The sequence below is a fragment of the Silurus meridionalis genome, chromosome 7 (genome assembly GCF_014805685.1).
Source record: "Silurus meridionalis isolate SWU-2019-XX chromosome 7, ASM1480568v1, whole genome shotgun sequence".
NCBI lineage: Eukaryota > Metazoa > Chordata > Actinopteri > Siluriformes > Siluridae > Silurus > Silurus meridionalis.
The window spans coordinates 27087214-27108796 of NC_060890.1; the positions used below are offsets into that span (position 1 = coordinate 27087214).

Here is a 21583-nt window from a genome sequence, read left to right on the forward strand (position 1 = left end):
TACTTTCTTGTAAACAATCAAAAAGAACAGACTTCTCTTATCTTCTCGATTACTCATCCAAACACCAGCTGATTTCCATACAGCTATTCATCAGATTTGTTTTAACGCAAATGGAGATTTATTTCATTCCATTTGCCCATATTTACACACATTACATACTGAAATCTAGTCCTGTGGTGACGTTTAAATTAAAATGAATTTTAATTAATTTCAGAGACTCATGCAAACAGTATTAGAACAATCTTTTATTTATATTGATAAATTAAAATTATATGTACATTTCCAGTATTAAACCCAAACATGTGGATTAACATCTGAAAAGATTCCTCTGTAATATGTGAATGAGGTGTGTGTGTGTGTGTGTGTGTGTGTGTGTGTGTGTGTGTGTGTGTGTGTGTGAATGAGGTGTGTGTAGTGAAATTGCTGTGTGCATCACATGATTGATTTATTGATTGAGTTCAGGAGATGAAAGTGCATTTAGATGAAATTTGCCCAAAAATCTGAAAATCATTCAGTAAAATTTGTCAAACTGTGATGCTATGTATTGCATATGTGTGTGTGTGTGTGTGTGTGTGTGTGTGTGTGTGTGTGTGTGTGTGTGTGTGTGTGTGTGTGTGTGTGTGTGTGTGTGTGCGTTTGTTCATGCAGAAATGAGTAGCTCCATCAGCGTTCCTACAGAGTGCATCCTGTAGAAGACGGTGAGCGGCTGGCCGAGATTCACCAACACGAACCACACCGAGAAGCCGAAGAACTGCTTCCCCATTCCACTCTCAAACTCCGGGTGGGCCCCGAACGCTGGGATCACCCACAGCTACACACACACACACACACACACACACACACGGCTGTGTTTCACATGGTTGAATTTTCTCTCATTTAATAAATAAAAAATTAATTTATATTATTATTTTAATTTCAATTTAGTTAAAAAAAATCTTAAAATTTATGCAGAAATGAATGAATATAACTAACTTTTAATATTTTAAATATTTTTTATATGTATGAGAAGTTGGACACTGAGGAAGGAGAAAAGGATTTGTAGCAAAAAGGGGAATAAAGTTGATCAGTCACACCATGAAGTTATGGGAAAGAGTAGTGGAAGCCAGGCTGAGAGAAGAGGTGACCATCTGTGAGCAACAGTATGGTTTCATGCCGAGGAAGAGCACCACAGACACATTATTTGCTTTGAGAATGTTGATGGAGAAGTATAGAGAAGGTCAGAAGGAGTTGCATTGTGTATTTGTGGATTTAGAGAAAGCGTACGACAGGGTGGAGAGAGAAGTTGTGGTACTGTATGAGGAAGTCTGGTGTGTCAGAGAAGTATGTGAGGGTGGTGCAGGACATGTATGAGGACAGTGTGACGGCAGTGAAGTGTGCAGTAGGAACGACAGACTGGTTCAAGGTGGAGGTTGGACTGCATCAAGGATCGGCTCTGAGCCCTTTCCTGTTTGCAGTGGTGATGGACAGGTTGAAGGACGAGGTCAGACAGGAGTCTCTGTGGACTATGATGTTTGCGGATGATATTGTGATTTGTGGTGAGAGTAGGGAGCAGGTTGAGAAGATCCTGGAGAGGTGGAGGTACACGCTGGAGAGAAGGGGAATGAAAGTCAGTAGAAGAAAGACAGAGTACATGTGTGTGAATGAGAGGGAGGGCAGGGGAGGGGTGCGGTTGCAGGGAGAAGAGGTGGAGAAGGTGGAGGAGTTCAGGTACCTGGGGTCAACAGTGCAGAGTAATGGAGAGTGTGTTAGAGAAGTGAAGAAATGAGTGCAGGCAGGGTGGAGTGGGTGGAGAAGAGTGATAGCAGGAGAGATGTGTGATAGAAGAGTATCTGTGAGAGTGAAAGGGAAGGTTTATAGGACTGTGGTGAGACCTGAGATGTTGTATGGATTAGAGACAGTGGCATTGAGTAAAAGACAGAAGGTGGAGCTGGAGGTAGCAGAGCTGAAGATGTTGAGATGTTCATTGGGAGTGATGACGATGGACAGGATTAGAAGTTAGTTTATTGGAGGGACAGCGCATGTAGGACGTTTTGGAGACAAGGTGAGGGAGGTGTGATTGAGATGGTTTGGACATGAGCAAAGGGGGAACATGGGGTATATCAGTAGGAGAATGCTGAGGATGGAGACACCAGGAAGGAGGAAAAGAGGAAGACCAAGGAGGAGGTAGTTGGTGTGAAAGAGACAGATTTAGAGGACAGGGGGGTGTGGAAAAAAAAATACATGTAATAAAAGCAGCAGCTTGTTCTCTTTCTCTCTCACCATGATATTAGTGAGAATGAGGAAAGCACAGATCTCCTGGATCATCTTTTTACTCCAGCTGTGAGCATCAGGTTTCTGGTATATGTTTAAATCTTCTCCGTCTCTCCTCACCATCTGCTTCACACAGACATGTTCACACTCACTCTATTAACACCACCATATCACTGCCATTGGTATCATTTATTTCTTTTGTTTTCTCGTTGTCTGGACATCTGTCTATCTATCTATCTATCTATCTATCTATCTATCTATCTATCTGTCTGTCTGTCTGTCTGTCTGTCTGTCTGTCTGTCTGTCTGTCTGTATATGTTTCTTCCTTTTTTTCTGATAAAGTATTCTTGTAAATGTTCCTGAATTTCAGGTGAACATCAGAGATTGTAGTGAAGATGTTCCTCTCTGTAGTGAAACAGTAAAGTAAGTGAAATGAAGAAAGTGTGAACTCATGTCTTCCTGCGCCAATGTAAATGTGAGTGAAGGTGAAACTGACCTTACAGACGACCTCGGGTTCAGCGCTCTCTCCGTCCAGCTCCTTCTTGACTGAGTACGTGTGTGAGTGTGTATGAGTGTGTGTGTGAGAGTGCAGGCCCTGGATGATGAAGATGTTTTGCAGAATGAGCTCCAGCAGGCTGAGCAGTGAGTAGAACAGGTGTAAATTTCCAAGAATGCCCCCGGTACCGCGAGCCAACACAGCCACCAGGGAGAAGTATGAGAGCGAGAGCTGGCCGAGACCTGCACCCAGGAGCAGCAATATGTCCAGGCTGCGAGTCGGGTTTTTATCAATGCCTTCTTTACCTTTATCTTTGCCATGACCTTTATGTCGGATATGACCTCTTCTCTCTTTCCAGCGGTACATGAGTGTTCCTGCTAGCGAGCACAGAATCATGGTGGGCATCACACACATGTGGAACATGTAAAACATCCGGAAGGCATCCAGGCGCAGCTCCTTTTGTCCTTCCCATACCTGGTACAGCAGGAAGACCACAACACCTGAGATTAGCACCAGCAAGCCAAAGATCAGCCCGAGCAGGATTCCACCACTTCGTACGATCCGCAATGTGATCTTCTGGGCGTGGCCGGAGTCATCGAACACATGACGCCCTACGTTCTTCCACATGACGTAAAGCATGCAGCTAGCCAGCAGGCTGAACTCCATGTTGAAGGGGTACAGGACCTGGTAACCTTTACGCAGAGCCACACACACCGGCTGACTTCTGCACACACACTCAGTCGCGTTCTCACTGTCATCTTCTGAAACACCTTTAAATAACAACCGTATAAAACTTCAATAAACAAAGTTCCATAAAAAATGTTAAATGACATCTCTCTATAATATTTACACCAGACAGGTTCCTGGTTCTCATGAAATTAGTTCTCACTCTCCAGTGTTCTCTAGTGTTTGAAGACTATAATCACATTCTTGATGTCACCCAAATGAGGATGAGGTTCTGAGAATGAGGTTTTGAGTCTGGTTCCTTTCAAGGTTTCTTCCTCATAACATCTAAGGGAGTTGTTCCTTGCCACAGGCTGCTCATCAGGGATAAATGCAGATCATTCACTTTAACTCTTAAATTCTGTAAAGCTGCTTTGAGACAATGTCTGTTGTGAAAAGCGCAATAGAAATAAACTTGACTGAATTTACTATCACCCTTGTAGCTGAATGAATCTCCACAAAATCTAGTGGAACATCTTTCCAGAAGAGTGGCGTTTATTATCACAGCAAATTGGGACTTAATGGGAATGGGATGTTGTCCATTTGTCCACAAACCACCTTTTACCTAGAGTGTATACATATGTGTGTGTGTGTGTGTGTGTGTGTGTGTGTGTGTGTGTGTGTGTGTGTGTGTGTGTGTAGCCTGAGTTTGTGTATATATCTATACATCTATATATAATCTATAAAGCTGTGGACAAAAAAAAATGGCGAGACAATATCAAGAGATGACAGTAGAGGGCACTACAAGCTCATGAAAGACAAACTCTAAATGACACGTGTCACTTGATTCATAGCTCTGCCCCCAAAATAATTCTAACATTGTCTTGTGTTGTAAAATGCAGAAATGTGTGCAGTGAGCTCTAAGTGCATTGTCATGTTAACACGCGTAAAACCAATCTGTCCTGAAGATACTTGAAAACAGTTGCAGTTTTACCTCTGGCACTGGAGAGTCCTTTGATAAATAAATGTCACCTTTATAACATTATAGAAACGTGTCGCTGAAAGAGCTGCTGCTATGGAAATGATAGCATAAAAGAAAGTGTGTTAATATAAACCTGCACTACCATCAGAGCTGCTGTTCTACAGAATTCATCAACACCTTCTAACCTACTGACACCTTCTGATAACTTACCAGTGTTCACTCCGCTGATGGTCTCATTGTATTGTCTCTCCAGCTCTATCTCCATGTGGATGGTGTCTTCTGTTACTGCATTTAGCCATAACAGGATGTCCGTGCACAGGATTAATATGAGCCCAGTCCTGTAACACACACACACAAAACCAAGAGGTATTACCCAGGAGAGGTTAATGACAGAATGTAAATGCAGGATCTTCTCTTGACTGAAATAAAAAAAAAAACCATTTCAACAACTATTTTATTGCATCTTCTCAGGGGGACAATACTAGAAATGAAATTTATTTTTTGAGTATTAATGTGCAGTTTTTATAAAAGTACAGATTTACTGTCCTCTGAAAATAACGCCATTACTGTCTAAATAACTGCCAACAAAAGTGAGTACACCCTCAGTGAACATGTCAAAACTGTGTCCAAAGTGTGAATATTGTGTGAGCACCATTGCAATGTAGCACTTTTTTAATCCTCCTGGGCATGGAATGGATGTTAGACACACGGGGCTTCTCCACCTTCTGCTTGAGGATCCCCACAGGTGCTCAGTAGGGTTCAAGTCTGGAGACATACTTGGCTACTATTTCACCTTCACCTTCACCTTCCTCCTATTTGGGGTGGGTATTATGTTGGAAAACTGCCATACAGACCAGTTTCTGAAGGGAGGGCATGATGTTCTGCTTCAGGATCTTACAGTACATGTTGGAATCTATGTTTCCCTCAATGAAACGTATCTCCCTAGTACCAGCAGCACTCATGCAGACAAGTCAAGTCAAGTCAAGTGGCTTTTATTGTCATTTTTACTATACACAGTGGTACACAGTACACAGTAAAAACGAAACAACGTTCCTCCGGAACCCTGGTGCTACACAAAACAACAAAACAACATAAAGTGCATCGAGTGCAGCCTGGTGCAAACAGTGCAAACAAAAGAACAGTACAGACAGACAGAGTGCAGACAGACAACACAAGACAAGACAAAAGACAAAAACCAAGTATAGCGCCGACTAGTAAACCTACTGTATACTTACATATACAGTACTGTGTGAGGTGAATGTAAAAACTATACCCAGGAGAAAATACAAACAGAACAGAGCAATGTAGTGCAAAAACAGCAGCAAGGAGGTGCAAAGACAGCATGTAAACATTATACTGTAGTATAAAAGGTGCAAAAACAGCATGTAAACATTGTACTGAATATAAACATTGTACTGAATATAGTATAAATAATAATAAATATATAAATGGTGATGGAGTGGATCGAGATGAGTGATGAATGTGTTTAGTCCAGGTTGTACAGTTCAGTTCAGTAACAGTAACACACAGTGAGTGTGTGTGTGTGTGCGTGTGTAAGTGAGTGTGTGTGAGTGTGTGTGAGTTCTGTTCAGTTCTGTGTTGAGAAGCCTGATGGCTTGTGGAAGAAACTGTTACACAGTCTTGTTGTGACGGCCCGAATGCTTCGGAACCGTTTTCCTGATGGTAGGAGGGTGAAGTATGCGTGTGACGGGTGTGTGTGATCGTCCACAATGCTGTGTGCTTTGCGGATGCAGCGTGTGGTGTAAATGTCCATGATAGAGGGGAGAGAGACTCCGATGATCTTCTCAGCTGTCCTCACTATCCTCTGTAGGGTCTTGCGATCCGAGACGGTGCAATTCCCAAACCAGGCAGTGATGCAGCTGCTCAGGATGCTCTCAATGGTCCCTCTGTAGAACATGGACAGGATGGGGGAGGAGGTGGGCTTTCCTCAGCCTTCTCAGAAAGTATAGACGCTGCTGGGCTTTCTTGGTGATGGAGCTGGTGTTAAGTGACCAGGTGAGGTTGTCCGCCAGATGAACACCAAGGAATTTGGTGCTCTTGACGATCTCCACAGAGGATCCATCGATAATCAGTGGAGATTGGTCGCTCTGAGCTCTCCTGAAGTCCACAACCATCTCTTTCGTTTTGTCCACGTTCAGAGACAGGTTGTTTGCTCCACACCAGGCAGTTAACCGTTTCACCTCTTCTCTATATGCTGACTCATCGTTCCTGCTGATTAGACCCACCACGGTCGTGTCATCAGCGAACTTGATGATATGATTTGAGCTGTGCGTTGGTGCACAGTCGTGAGTCAGCAGAGTGAACAGCAGTGGACTGAGCACACAGCCTGAGGGGCTCCAGTGCTCAGTGTGGTGGTGCTGGAGATGCTGTTCCCGATCCGGACTGCCTGAGGTCTCCCAGTCAGGAAATCCAGGATCCAGTTGCAGAGAGAGGTGTTCAGGCCCAGAAGGTTCAGCTTCTCGATCAGGTGCTGAGGAATGATTGTGTTGAATGCTGAGCTGAAATCAATGAACAGCATTCGTACATATGAGTCCTTGTTATCCAGGTGGGTGAGGGCCAGATGAAGGGTTGTGGAGATGGCATCGTCCGTGGAACGGTTTGGACGATACGCAAACTGCATTGGGTCCAGGGAGGGTGGAAGCTGTGTCTTGATGTGCCTCATGACAAGCCTCTCAAGCACTTCATCACGATGGGAGTGAGCGCGACGGGACGATAGTCATTGAGGCAGGAGACAGTCGATTTCTTTGGCACAGGAACGATAGTCGTTGTCTTGAGGCACGTGGGAACAACGTTACTGCTCAGGGAGATGTTGAAGATGTCAGTGAAGACATCTGCTAGTTGTTCTGCACATTCTCTGAGCACCCTGCCAGGAATGTTGTCAGGTCCAGCAGCCTTCCGTGGGTTAACTCTGCATAGAGTTTTCCTCACTTCAGCTGTGGTTAGACAGAGCACCTGGTCAGTGGGAGGAGGGATGGTCTTCCTCGCCACCACGTTGTTCTGTACCTCAAACCGGGCGTAGAAGTCGTTCAGCGCATCTGGGAGGGAGGCGTCACGGTCACAAGCAGGTGATGTGGTCTTGTAATTCGTGATCACCTGGATGCCCTGCCACATGCGCCGAGTGTCTCCACTGTCCTGGAAGTGGTCGTGGATTTTCTTCGCGCGCTTTGCCTCTCTGATAGCACGAGACAGTTTGGCCCTTGCTGTTTTAAGGCCGCCTTGTCCCCTGTTCTGAAGGCAGAGTCTCTTTGTTTCAACAGCGCACGCACATTTGCAGTCATCCACGGCTTCTGATTGGAGCGTGTAGTGATGGACTTGGAGATGGTCACATCGTCAACGCACTTGCTGATGTAGCAGGTCACTGATGATGTGTACTCTTCCAAGTTGATGGAATCGCCGAGGTTGCAGCCTCTCTAAACATGTCCCAGTCAGTGCACTCAAAACAGTCCTGAAGAGCAGAAGTAGCTCCTTCTGGCCAGGTTTTCACCTGTTTCAGAACCGGTTTAGAGCGTCTGATGAGCGGTCTGTATGCTGGAATCAACATAACAGAGCAGTGGTCTGAGTATCCGAGATGGGGGCGGGGCTCCGCACGATACGCGCCGGGATGTTTGTGTAAACAAGATCCAGCGTGTTCGCTCCTCTCGTTGCAAAGTCCACATGCTGATGGAGTTTAGGAAGCACAGTCTTGAGATTCGCATGGTTGAAATCTCCGGCGATAATAAACAATCCGTCGGGTGAGCATTCTGCAGGTCGCTAATAGCGCCGTAGAGTTCACTCAGTGCCTCTTAGCATTAGCACTGGGAGGAATGTACACCGACGATGTAAACTGTGGTGAATTCCGTGGTAAATAAAAGGTCTGCATCTAACAGTCACAAACTCCACTAGCGATGAGCAGTAACATGAAACAAGCACAGAGTTCTTACACCATTCCGTGTTGATATAAACACACACGCCACCACCGCGAGTCTTACCGCACAGAGCTGTGTTTCTGTCGGCTCGAAACACGGTTAGCGCGTCTAGCTGGATGGCGGCGTCCGGAACTCTGTCGCTGAGCCACGTCTCCGTGAAAACAAAGACGCAACAGTCTCTAAACTCTCGCCGTGTGGTTTGCTGGAGTCGGATGTAGTCCAGTTTATTATCCAGGAGCAGACGTTGAAAGAAAATGGACGGGAGAGCCGGCCGGCTAGGGTTAGCATTTAGCCTAGCACGGACACCCGCCCGTTTGCCGCCCGCTTCCTCGAACAGCGCTGAGGTCTCCTCTCCGCCACCGCATCAGGTAACACCGAGGGCTGGGGCCTGGTCTATGTGGCCGAGGTCGCAGCGTCCGTGGAACGGTTTGGACGATACGCAAACTGCATTGGGTCCAGGGAGGGTGGAAGCTGTGTCTTGATGTGCCTCATGACAAGCCTCTCAAGCACTTCATCACGATGGGAGTGAGCGCGACGGGACGATAGTCATTGAGGCAGGAGACAGTCGATTTCTTTGGCACAGGAACGATGGTCGTTGTCTTGAGGCACGTGGGAACAACGTTACTGCTCAGGGAGATGTTGAAGATGTCAGTGAAGACATCTGCTAGTTGTTCTGCACATTCTCTGAGCACCCTGCCAGGAATGTTGTCAGGTCCAGCAGACTTCCGTGGGTTAACTCTGCATAGAGTTTTCCTCACTTCAGCTGTGGTTAGACAGAGCACCTGGTCAGTGGGAGGAGGGATGGTCTTCCTCGCCACCACGTTGTTCTGTACCTCAAACCGGGCGTAGAAGTCGTTCAGCGCATCTGGGAGGGAGGCGTCACGGTCACAAGCAGGTGATGTGGTCTTGTAATTCGTGATCACCTGGATGCCCTGCCACATGCGCCGAGTGTCTCCACTGTCCTGGAAGTGGTCGTGGATTTTCTTCGCGCGCTTTGCCTCTCTGATAGCACGAGACAGTTTGGCCCTTGCTGTTTTAAGGCCGCCTTGTCCCCTGTTCTGAAGGCAGAGTCTCTTTGTTTCAACAGCGCACGCACATTTGCAGTCATCCACGGCTTCTGATTGGAGCGTGTAGTGATGGACTTGGAGATGGTCACATCGTCAACGCACTTGCTGATGTAGCAGGTCACTGATGATGTGTACTCTTCCAAGTTGATGGAATCGCCGTGGTTGCAGCCTCTCTAAACATGTCCCAGTCAGTGCACTCAAAACAGTCCTGAAGAGCAGAAGTAGCTCCTTCTGGCCAGGTTTTCACCTGTTTCAGAACCGGTTTAGGCGTCTGATGAGCGGTCTGTATGCTGGAATCAACATAACAGAGCAGTGGTCTGAGTATCCGAGATGGGGCGGGGCTCCGCACGATACGCGCCGGGATGTTTGTGTAAACAAGATCCAGCGTGTTCGCTCCTCTCGTTGCAAAGTCCACATGCTGATGGAGTTTAGGAAGCACAGTCTTGAGATTCGCATGGTTGAAATCTCCGGCGATAATAAACAATCCGTCGGGTGAGCATTCTGCAGGTCGCTAATAGCGCCGTAGAGTTCACTCAGTGCCTCTTAGCATTAGCACTGGGAGGAATGTACACCGACGATGTAAACTGTGGTGAATTCCGTGGTAAATAAAAGGTCTGCATCTAACAGTCACAAACTCCACTAGCGATGAGCAGTAACATGAAACAAGCACAGAGTTCTTACACCATTCCGTGTTGATATAAACACACACGCCACCACCGCGAGTCTTACCGCACAGAGCTGTGTTTCTGTCGGCTCGAAACACGGTTAGCGTCTAGCTGGATGGCGGCGTCCGGAACTCTGTCGCTGAGCCACGTCTCCGTGAAAACAAAGACGCAACAGTCTCTAAACTCTCGCCGTGTGGTTTGCTGGAGTCGGATGTAGTCCAGTTTATTATCCAGGAGCAGACGTTGAAAGAAAATGGACGGGAGAGCCGGCCGGCTAGGGTTAGCATTTAGCCTAGCACGGACACCCGCCCGTTTGCCGCGCTCGCTTCCTCGAACAGCGCTGAGGTCTCCTCTCCGCCACCGCATCAGGTAACACCGAGGGCTGGGGCCTGGTCTATGTGGCCGAGGTCGCAGCAAGCCGAGGTCGCGAAGGTTGTTGATAAGATCATCATGCAGATTGTTGGTTGCATGATGCCTGTACCGTAGCAGTGTCTGGTGGTCGTACACATGAACACAGCTGACTCTGGTGTCCATGTATTGTGGAAGGTCGGGCTAAATATGGTGAAAGCACCATTTTGGATCCGGAGAGGCCGCTGCGAGCTACTGCCGCTACTGCCGCGCCGCCATCTTGGATCATCCCATGATGCTACCACCACCAAGCTTGTAGATAAGACACAATTTTCTTGTTTCTCCTCACCAGGGTGTCACCACACATGCTGGACACCATCTGAGCTAAACAAGTTTATTTTAGCCTCATCAAACCACAGGACACAGGCTCTTGGATGGGTCATCTACAGCAAACCGTTTGAGGGTTTTCTTGTAAGCAGCTTCAGGAGAGGCTCCTTCTGGGACGACAACCTGCAAACCGACTTGTTGCAGTGTGCGGCATACGGTCTGAGCACTGATTAGTGGACCTACTGCTCCTGCAACCTCTAAAGCAATGCTGCAGCTCTCATGTGTCTGTTTTATGAAGCAGCTTCTGCACCTGTCTCACAGCACGAGGACTCGACATCTTTAATGGACCCTTGCGAGGTCTGTTCCGAGTGTAGCCCATTATGGAAAACCTCTCTATGACCCTGACCACTGCAATGTAACTCAGTTTAATGGTCTTACTGATCTTCTAACAGCCTCTGCATCTTTGTGGAGAGCAACAATTCTAATTTGCATGTTTACATGATGTACAGCTGTTATCACTTAGGGTGCATTTACTTTTGTTGCCAGTTTTTTTGACAATAATAGCTGTATGATTAGTTTTTTCAGAGGACAGTAAATCTATATTGATATACAAACTGCACATTGACTCCTCTAAAATATGTTTTATTTCTATAGTATTGTTACTTAAGAAGATACTAAAATAGTTTCTGAAATGTTTTAATTTACTTTTGTGAGATACTGTGTGTAAATATATATCAAGTCAAGTTGCTTTTATTGTCATTTCTACCCTACACCACAGTGGTACACAGTGAAAATGAGACAACGTTCCTCCAGAACCCTGGTGCTTCACTAAACAACATGGAGCTACAACACACAACTTAAAGTTACATAAAGTGCATTGAGTGCAACCGAGTGCAAACAGTGCAGACAAAAAAAAGTGCAGACAGACAACACAAGACAGTGTGGGACAAATACACATAACACAAAATAGCATCAGTGAACCTACTGTATACAATACAGAGGACAATAAAAACTATGAACAATAAGTATATATACACAAACTCAATCCTGATGACAAAACTTGATGATGTGATTCGAGCTGTGCATTGCTACACAGTCATGAGTCAGCAGAGTGAACAGCAGTGGGCTGAGCACATAGCCCTGAGGGGCCCCAGTTCTTAGTGTGGTGGTGCTGGAGATGCTGTTTCCGATCCAGCCTGACTGAGGTCTCCCAGTCAGAAAGTCCAGAATCCAGCTACAGAGGGAGGTGTTCAGGCTCAGCAGGCTCTATATGCAAACTGCATGTGGTCCAGTGAGGGTGGAAGCTGGGTTTTGATGTGCCTCATGACAAGCCTCCCGAAGTACTTTATCACAATGGGTGTAAGTGCGACGGGACCATAGTCATTGAGGCAGGAGACTGTAGATTACTTTTCGGCACATAAACGATGGTCGTTGTTTTGAGGCACGCTGCCAGGAATGTTGTCTGGTCCAGCAGAATTCTGTCGGTTAACTCTGCATAGAGTTTTCCTCACTTCAGCCGTGGTTAGACAGAGCACCTAGTCATTGGGAGGGGGGGTGGTCTTCCTCGCCTCCACGTTATTCTGTACCTCAATCCATGCATAGCAATTCGTTTAGCGAATCTGTTAGGGAGGTGTCATGGTCACAAGCAGGTGAAGTTGTCTTGTAGTTCGTGATCGCCTGGATGCCCTGCTACATGCGACAGGTGTTTCCGCTGTCCTCGAAGTGGCCGTGGATTCTCTTGGTGTGTGCTCTTCGCCTCTTTGATGGCACGGGACAATTTGGCTGGTGCTGTACTAAAAGCCATCTTGTCCCCTGCTCTGAAGGCGGAGTCTCTTTGTTTCATTAACACACGCAATTTTGCGGTCATCCATGGCATCTGGTTGGAGCGTGTAGTGATGGTCTTGTCAATGCACTTGCTGATGTAGCTGGTCACTGATGATGTGAACTACTCCAAGTTAATGGAATCGCTGTTGATTGCAGCATCATTAAACATTTCCCAGTCAGTGCACTCAAAACAGTCCTGAAGAGCAGAGGTGGCTCCTGCTGGCCAGGTTTTCACCTGTTTCAGAACTGGTTTAGAGCGTCTGACGAGCTGTCTGTATGCTTGAATTAGCATAACAGAGATGTGGTCTGAGTAGCCAAAATGGGGGCGGGGCTCTGCACAATGCATGCTGGGTATGGGCTTGCTCATCAGGGACAAACTTACTTGGGGAGTGGTAGCTCCAGCGGTTAAGGCGCTGGGTTACCGATCGGAAGGTCGGGGGTTCAAGCCCCGGTATCGCCAAGCTTCCACTCTTGGGCCCTTGAGCAAAGCCCAACCCTGCGCTCTGACCCCAGCTTCTAAGCAAGCTGGGATATGCGAAGAACAAATTTCACTGTGCTGTAATGTATATGTGACAAATAAAGGCTATTCTATTCTATAAAGAACATATTCACTTTTATTTACCACATTATCTGTGTAAAGCTGCTCTGAGACAATGTTTATTGGTCAAAGCGCTATACAAATAAAAATTAATTGAATCAAGTTGAATCTCTAGGCAATTGATGTGCCAAAGTAGATGGGGCCCCTCCCATAGACCATGGGCAGGGCGACCACTCATGACCGCTCCCCACCCCGTGAGGGACGCATCCGTCATTAGCATTACACAATGACCGGGAACTCCCAACACAGGGCCCTAAAACAGGAACCCGGGATCTCTCCAAACATCTAAGGCACAAAGGCATCACCACGTGACTCGGATCGTATGGAGGGCATTGCCCTTCCGTGAGAACCCATGAGTCCTGAGCCAGCACTAACCACTGGGATAACTGGAACTGCTTGGCCACAATGCGTGCAGGGGAAAGCTGCATGCGCAAAGTAATCTAATCTCATATGAAGCCAAGATAGGTGGTTTTCTGTAATGGAGAAAGCACACTTTTCAATTAAAACCCCAAAACCTTCATGTGAGTGAGAACAACATCTTGATGGCGGGCCGCTAACTGCTCTGATCTAGCTAATATCAACAAATGGCCAATAATTATGGATGCATCAACAAATTTTGTGAAGGAGCAGGGTAAGAGGGCAAGGCCAAACGGAGGAACCCCATACTGGTAAGCTTCAGCTCCGAAATCGAACCCCAGGAACTTCCTGTGAGAAGGTAGGATGGATACATGAAAGTACACATGCTTTAGATCTACCGTGACAGACCATTTCTCAGATCTGATTTAAGACACGACCTGCTTGAGGGTCAGCATCCTGAACCTAAGTCTCACGAGTGTGTGGTTCAGCTGACGTAGCTCAAAAATAGGACGCAACCCGCTGTCCTTTTTGGGAACTATGAAGTACCAGCTGTAAAACCCAGACTCTCGTTCTGATGGAGGGAGCACCTCAATGGCCCCAATCCTCAGGGCAGTGTTTACTTCTCGTGAGCCTGCTCGGTTCCCACCAAAGTGGAAAGAACCCAGTCGAAACAGTATACAGGTCCCTGACAGGGGGAGTGCAAGTCTTGACGCTCCCCCGATGGGAGGTTGTAGGTTAGGGTTGGGGATGCGGCCACTGAGCAACCCCATGAGAGTGGCGTGGAAGGTACTGCTGGAACTCCGCCACCTGTTTCTTACTGAGTGAGTTTATACAGAGTGAGTGGGGCATCCAGCAGCACGGCCCTATCCTTATTGGACATTGCCGTGAGATTGAGCCAGAGGTGCCTCTTTGTCGAGACAAGGGTGGCCATGGACCGGTCAATGGCCATAGAAGTCTCTTTAGTGGCTCTGAGAGCCAGGTCCGCCATTCAGCGAAGCTCGTGAACTGGCCATCTGGGGCACCTCCCACATCCAGTTAATGCAGCAGTTCAGCCTGATACACCTGCAGGACCAACATGGTGTGCAGGGACGCAGAGCTCGGCTTGACCTGCCAAGTCGTAAGCGCTGACATATTACCCAAGGTTTTCGCGGGTAATGTCGGGGTCTTGAGGGAGGAGACGATCCTGGGAGAGAGATCACTTTAACCCGCAGCATCGCATACATGTGCACTTTCCTCCCCATGATGTGTAAAAACAGCATAAAATAGGGGCTGAATGGGCTTTGCCTATGACCATGACACCTTAGTGAGCAGGTCTGGAAAAAACGGGTGACCCCGACATGGAACCGCTCCGCTCCCAGGATATTGTTTTTTTTCCTGACAAACAATTGACAGACAAATCAACACACAGAGCGCTTCATGAACAAACAGAAGCTGGTGCTCGCCTCACTCCATTATTTCAGATCGTAAACACTTGGGCACTTACCCAAAGCATTGCATTCCCTTTAAGGGAACAGAAACTCATGTCCCTGGTTGAAAAGTAAGAAGTTTGCATGGAGGTGGAGAAGGAAGTGAAAGAGCAGGTACCTGTTGATGACTTTGTGTTTGTGGATGCAATCTTTAGAATGAGACCAGAGCAGGTAAGTCTACAGGAACAAGAGGACAAGGAGAACACTTGAAAATACAATTAAAGTTAATGTTAAAAGTCTACATAGTAAAAATGTGCTTACTATGATATATAGTTCAAGTTGATATAATATACACTGTCTGGACCAGGATTAAAGTAATGAACCAGGAGCTATATAAGAGCTATATATATATATATATATATATATATATATATATATATATATATATATATATATACAGTGGAACCTCGGGTTACAATTTAATTCGTTCCGGTACTTTATTCGTAACCTGAAAAGTTCGTATCCCGATACAAATTTCCCCATAATAATGAACAGAAATTTCGGTAATTCGTTCTGGACAACCAAAATATTACTTAAATAAAAATAAAGCCAATATTCACTAATATTATTTACTTTTAACATGTTATATTAAAATCATACCACATAAAACATACAAAGAGGAAAAGATCTTTACCGGTACTTTCCTTTGAGAAGACTCGCTGCAGGAGACGGCGTTCGTAGAAGGGGAGGAGGAGAGTTATTGTTTGGAAGGAGAATCTTATTATATTATATTATTTATATATTATTATATATTATATTATAGAATATTAAAGACAGTGTTATTAACACTAACGCTGAGACAATTGTTGCATTAGAGGAAAATGAGAGCTGTTTCTTTAAGGCTACTATCAGTTGGTATTGAAGTCCAGAGTGAAATTCATTATGGGTATTGTACTGGAAAAGACTGTAACCCTGCTAATCTATCTTCATAAAAACAAGTAAAGTGGTTATGCATCGGCTAATGTTGTCCATCTCATCATTCCACGAGCATCAACTAACAAGTTGTTACGCTGCTGCCGGGAAAAGTTCAAGCGGATAAGTAACACGATGCTCTCGCTAGGGACACAGGACGCTAACTGATGTGACGAGCTGCGTGGATAGAGCAAAAACAACCAACTTGCCTGCGATTTTTTGGTGAGCGACGTTCGTATCCCGATATATTGTTCGTAACCAGGGGCAAAAATTTTGATGAACTGCGATTCGTAACCTGAATTATACGTATGCCGGGGCATTCGTAACCCGAGGTTCCACTGTATATATATGTGTGTGTGTATGTGTATGTATGTGTGTGTGTGTGTTGCTCACCTGCAGGATGAGGAAAGGAGTCTGGATGAAGGGCAGAAGTACTTTAGCTAACGGCCGGCATTTTGCCATCATACCATTATACGCCATCATGAACAGACACAGCAACAGACTTAATCCTGCAAACAGCATGAGCACCACTGACACACACACACACACACACACACACACACACACACACAGTTAAGATAATACTGTACTCTAGTGCACTGTAAATTCACACACAATTTCTCACTGGGAAAAAGAGCACTTATCTGCACCTCTGTGGAAATTTGAAAGGTTTTTAAATTCCTGGATTTTAGATTTATAGTACATTTTATAATTTTTAGAGAAAGCAAACTTTCCCTTTATTCAAAAAAGTTGTAATTAAAACACTATGATTTTTATCATGTAATTTAATACAGTATTTCATAACAGTTATACACTGTACTTTGCAATAAAGGAGCAGTTTGTGATGTTTACTGCCACCTGCTGCCTGTCAGGTGAATTGCACTATTCCAGCCAAACCTCCTAACAGCAACAAAGAAACTTTTTCCAAAACAAATAATAATTTTTTTAAGAAAAGGTAGCAGGTTTCAGGTTTCAGAGTTGCATTCAGGTTTGGAGGTGGAGCTTATTTTAGGGCCCAAAAAACAAAAACCGAAAGCATCACATGACCTTCAGCTCACACAAACTCCACCCTCTTCTACAAAATAAACATTTTTTCTCAATTGTGAAAGTGGATATTATGCAGGAAAACACAGTCAAATACACACATGTACAGGAAACAAAAAAGTTTGGCCATGAGGAATTTAGTGATGAAATTGATCACCATGAAAACCATTTTGTTTGTATTCGTTTGGGAAAAAATGCTCTATTGTCCATATAAACTGATTATTCTTGACTCTGCTGAACTCCACCGCTATGTAAACACTGGCAACTGGAAAACCTGGTTCAACCGCAAGTCACGTTCAGATTTCACTCACTTTGCTTAATTCTTCATCAATCCACTAAAGTGCATGAGAAACTGTTTCCTTCATGAATATTTCCGATTGTTTAATATTTCTAATTATCTAATTATATTTTACCTCCATTTCTCTCACCCAGAACATCTGCACATTCCACTCAATTATATTCTATTATTTGTGAAACCCTTTTAGAAATCCAGTAATCTCTCATGAACAAATCAGAGGCGAGAGCGATGAGGAAAATCTGTGATCTGAGACACATGACAGCATTTCCTGCCTGCTGTACAAACAGTTCTAGTGTTTCCAATGTTATTTAAGAGCTACATCATCATCAGCACGGCATCATTTTACATTTACATTTATAATATTAGACAGACACCTTCATCCAGAGCAAATTATAATCACAACTCACAACCTTCTGATCATATCCTAATATTTAATCATCAATGATCGTTTGGAGAAAGACACTAGAGACAAAATTGTACACCTCCACAAGGCTGGAAAGGGCTACGGGGAAATTGCCAAGCAGCTTGGTGAAAAAAGGTCCACTGTTGGAGCAATCATTAGAAAATGGAAGAAGCTAAACATGACTAACAATCTCCCTCGGACTGGGGCTCCATGCAAGATCTCACCTCGTGGGGTCTCAATGATCCTAAGGAAGGTGAGAAATCAGCCCAGAACTACACGGGAGGAGCTGGTCAATGACCTGAAAAGAGCTGGGACCACCGTTTCCAAGGTTACTGTTGGTAATACACTAAGACGTCATGGTTTGAAATCATGCATGGCACGGAAGGTTCCCCTGCTTAAACCAGCACATGTCCAGGCATGTCTTAAGTTTGCCAATGACCATTTGGATGATCCAGAGTAGTCATGGGAGAAAGTCATGTGGTCAGATGAGACCAAAATAGAACTTTTGGGTCATAATTCCACTAAACGTGTTTGGAGGAAGAAGAATGATGAGTACCATCCAAGAACACCATCCCTACTGTGAAGCATGGGGTGGTAGCATCATGCTTTGGGGTGTTTTTCTGCACATGGGACAGGCGACTGCACTGTATTAAGGAGAGGATGACCGGGGCCATGTATTGCGAGATTTTGGGAACAACCTCCTTCCCTCAGTTAGAGCATTGAAGATGGGTCGAGGCTGGGTCTTCCAACATGACAATGACCGAAGCACACAGCCAGGATAACCAAGGAGTGGCTCTGTAAGAAGCATATCAAGGTTCTGGTGTGGCCTAGCCAGTCTCCAGACCTAAACCCAATAGAGAATCTTTGGAGGGAGCTCAAACTCCGTGTTTCTCAGCGACAGGCCAGAAACCTGACTGATCTAGAGAAGATCTGTGTGGAGGAGTGGGCCAAAATCCCTCCTGCAGTGTGTGCAAACCTGGTGAAAAACTACAGGAAACGTTTGACCTCTGTAATTGCACACAAAGGCTACTGTACCAAATATTAACATTGACTTTCTCAGGTGTTCAAATACTTATTTGCAGCTGTATCATACAAATAAATAGTTACAAAATCATATATTGTGATTTCTGGATTTTTTTTTTTAGATTATATCTCTCACAGTGGACATGCACCTACGATGACAATTTCAGACCCCTCCATGATTTCTAAGTGGGAGAACTTGCAAAATAGCAGAGTGTTCAAATACTTATTTTCCTCACTATATATCTTTTTGTCCCACTAATGTTTAAAATAAAGAACTAATTTTCAGTAGATTTATAGACTGCTAACTTTACTTGTACTTGTCATATTAAGTCAAATTTCATTGAAGTAACAGTTTTTTGACTTGAGTAAAATGTTTTATGAATCTTTCCATCTCTGGTGAATACAAACAAAACGTTTAACCTGAAATGCAGTCTGTAACTTATTTCTAAATCTGTTTTATAATGCATGTAACTGTCTAAATATTTGAACAAACAAATCTACAAATATCCAGATGTTCCACTGTACTTTCAGTAAAAATACTCCTTTAGCATGAAGAATGGTTTTACACAATTTCTCCAAACGTTCAGCTGAAATATTTAGCTGTGTCTCTTTTAAACTCTCCAGAGATGTTCTTCACCAGTTGGAGATGTTCTTCTTCATCTCAGAGCAGTTCAGTAGGATTGAGGTGTGGTGACTGGGCAGGTGGTTCCATGATAAATATCACTCCAGGCGTCTGTTTGTTGTCCAAATAACACGTACAGAACTCAGACGTGCGCTTCGGCTCATCATCTTGTTGTACGGTAAAGTCGCTTCCAATAAGCCGCAGTCCAGACGGAACTGCACTGTGTTTAAGTGTGGAATGGAGACATGTAGCTTCAGGATTCCTTTCACACACATTTAATTTTCAGGTATATTATTTGTAAGCAGGTTCCTCAAATATAAACAAAAACATGACAGAGTGACTTGTACAGTATTTCATCCAAAACCTGCTCAAAACTGTTACAATACGGAGTGTTACATAGAAAAAAAAGGAAAAACCAGTCATCAATAAACTTAATACATTTTGGGTATTTACAGTTGTTTGCTGATAAAATCCAAAATTCGTACACATACAGTAAAATTCACCACTGCAATGATGTTTGATTATTACTTCATTATCATTTCTCAGTATATCAGGTGTATGAGTGCGGGTCTGGTCTTGTTCTGGACTCGTTCTCGCTCTGCCTTGGTCTTGGTCATGTCTTTGTATAAACACATACTTGTGCACAAGACTTGTTCTTGACACACTCTGGTCTCTGTTTTGACTTGGTCTTGAATTTAATTAGCTTCAGAAAATAGTGTTTTTTTATCCAAACTCTTCCTCCTCCATTTCTCCTCCTCCCTTGTGTTTGTGATGGTAGAATGATTCAAACAATAACACACAAAATGGCTGTATCTGTGTGTGTGTGTGTGTGTGTGTGTGTGCGCGTGTGTGTGTGTTTTCTTACCCGTGACCGTAGCACCCCCCGCGTGGTGATCGGTGTGTGGTGGAGCTCCAGGTTGCCGTCGTGACCACAGCAGGTACCACAGCATCCACCCCACACTGAACCCCATCATCAGCAGCAGGAAAACCTCTGGCTCGTGATGCTGAAGTCCTTCAGGGGTCAGAGTGTCTCCGGCGACCAGGGCCGCTCCCAGGAGCAGCACGTTTATCCCTAAGAGTCCAGAAATGAGTCTGCGTCCGGAGGGAACCCACAGCAGCACGGCTCCTTCGTCTCTGTCAGGTCCATCGTCCGAGTCCTTTGTGTTGTTTTCCAAACTCTTTACATAGGAATCCATCTGCAGTTCCTCGGTTTCTCTTGTTTCAACCTGCATTTGTTTGTTTATGTCTTTATCTACTTATTTATATTTATATTTATCCATCCGTATCAGTTCATGTGTCTTTACCTTACTCTATACAGAGGAGGAAAAAGTGCCATTGTGTGTGTGTGTGTGTGTGTGTGTGTGTGTGTGTGTGTTGACTCACGCTAGTATTAGACTGGGTGTGTCTGCACGCTGAAAGTAAGGCAGGGAAATGTTCTGCTCTGATATGCACTCTCTCCTGTGAGCTGATATGTAACTCGCAGATTGTAATTTATTAAAGAATGAAGCCGATTTCCAGACCTGCACTTTTCACCTGAGTTTTTGGCCTGAGAAGTCGCTCATACGCTCTCCGTGTCGCTGAGACATGCTCAGACATGTCAACTGGGGTTCTAGATGTTTCCTAAGAATCTGGAGTTCCTCAGTGAACACGTGGTATCTTATCAGAAAGTCAATGTTTGATGCCTGTTATTCACCTTGGGGCAAAACAAACAGCGTAGAGGAAAAGGATTAATGAAGTGTAAACACCTGGGACGAGTGTGAAGGACACACAGGTTGAGTGAATATAATGACAGAAGTATTTTATCTATTTAATTATCTGAAGCGTGGTCCTGAACCCTGAAGAAAGTCAATAAACTCGTCTGTCCTGAAGATTTAGCTGTTACAAAGCGCTGACACTGGAGAATCATGATAATAAGTGTCTCCTTACAGAAAACTTCATTAAAATACCGGTGTTGTGACTGAACAAAATTGTTGCTATAGAAACAATAACATATTACATGAACGAGTTCTTTAATAATTATCATAATAATAAAAACTGCAATATTATAGTATTATTAATTATATAATTATATATTATAGTTGCTATTATAGATTGATTTCTAGACCAACATCTTCTGACAAACCACACTCTAGAATTCTGCATTAGTACATAGAACCAGGAATTTGCTCCACGGTGATTTATCGTACCTCGTTGTCCAATAGGAAGCCGTTTGGAATTCAGCCAATAACGTGTCCTGATTAACAGCTCTTGCCTCCACGGCGATGCTCATCCTTCTCCAGTAGCCTCATTTCATCTTACACTGTTCACCAGAC

General features: G+C 44.7%; 1 protein-coding gene across 2 annotated transcripts; it reads right to left on the reverse strand.

Moving 5' to 3' along the window:
* Positions 1 to 225: 225 nt before the first annotated feature.
* Positions 226 to 21538, reverse strand: LOC124388471 (proton channel OTOP3-like). 2 transcript variants are annotated; one of them, XM_046853128.1, is made up of 8 exons: positions 21458 to 21538; positions 20137 to 20964; positions 16275 to 16411; positions 15088 to 15146; positions 4602 to 4729; positions 2747 to 3516; positions 2260 to 2373; positions 226 to 811 (listed from the first exon to the last, which is right to left on the reverse strand). In XM_046853128.1, the coding sequence occupies exons 2-8, from the start codon at positions 20501 to 20503 to the stop codon at positions 641 to 643; spliced, it is 1746 nt and encodes a 581-aa protein (XP_046709084.1). In that variant the 5' UTR covers positions 20504 to 20964; positions 21458 to 21538; the 3' UTR covers positions 226 to 640. The 2 variants fall into 2 exon arrangements, with proteins under 2 accessions (XP_046709084.1, XP_046709083.1); XM_046853127.1 differs by lacking the exon at positions 21458 to 21538 and having other exon boundaries at positions 20137 to 21436.
* Positions 21539 to 21583: the final 45 nt, after the last annotated feature.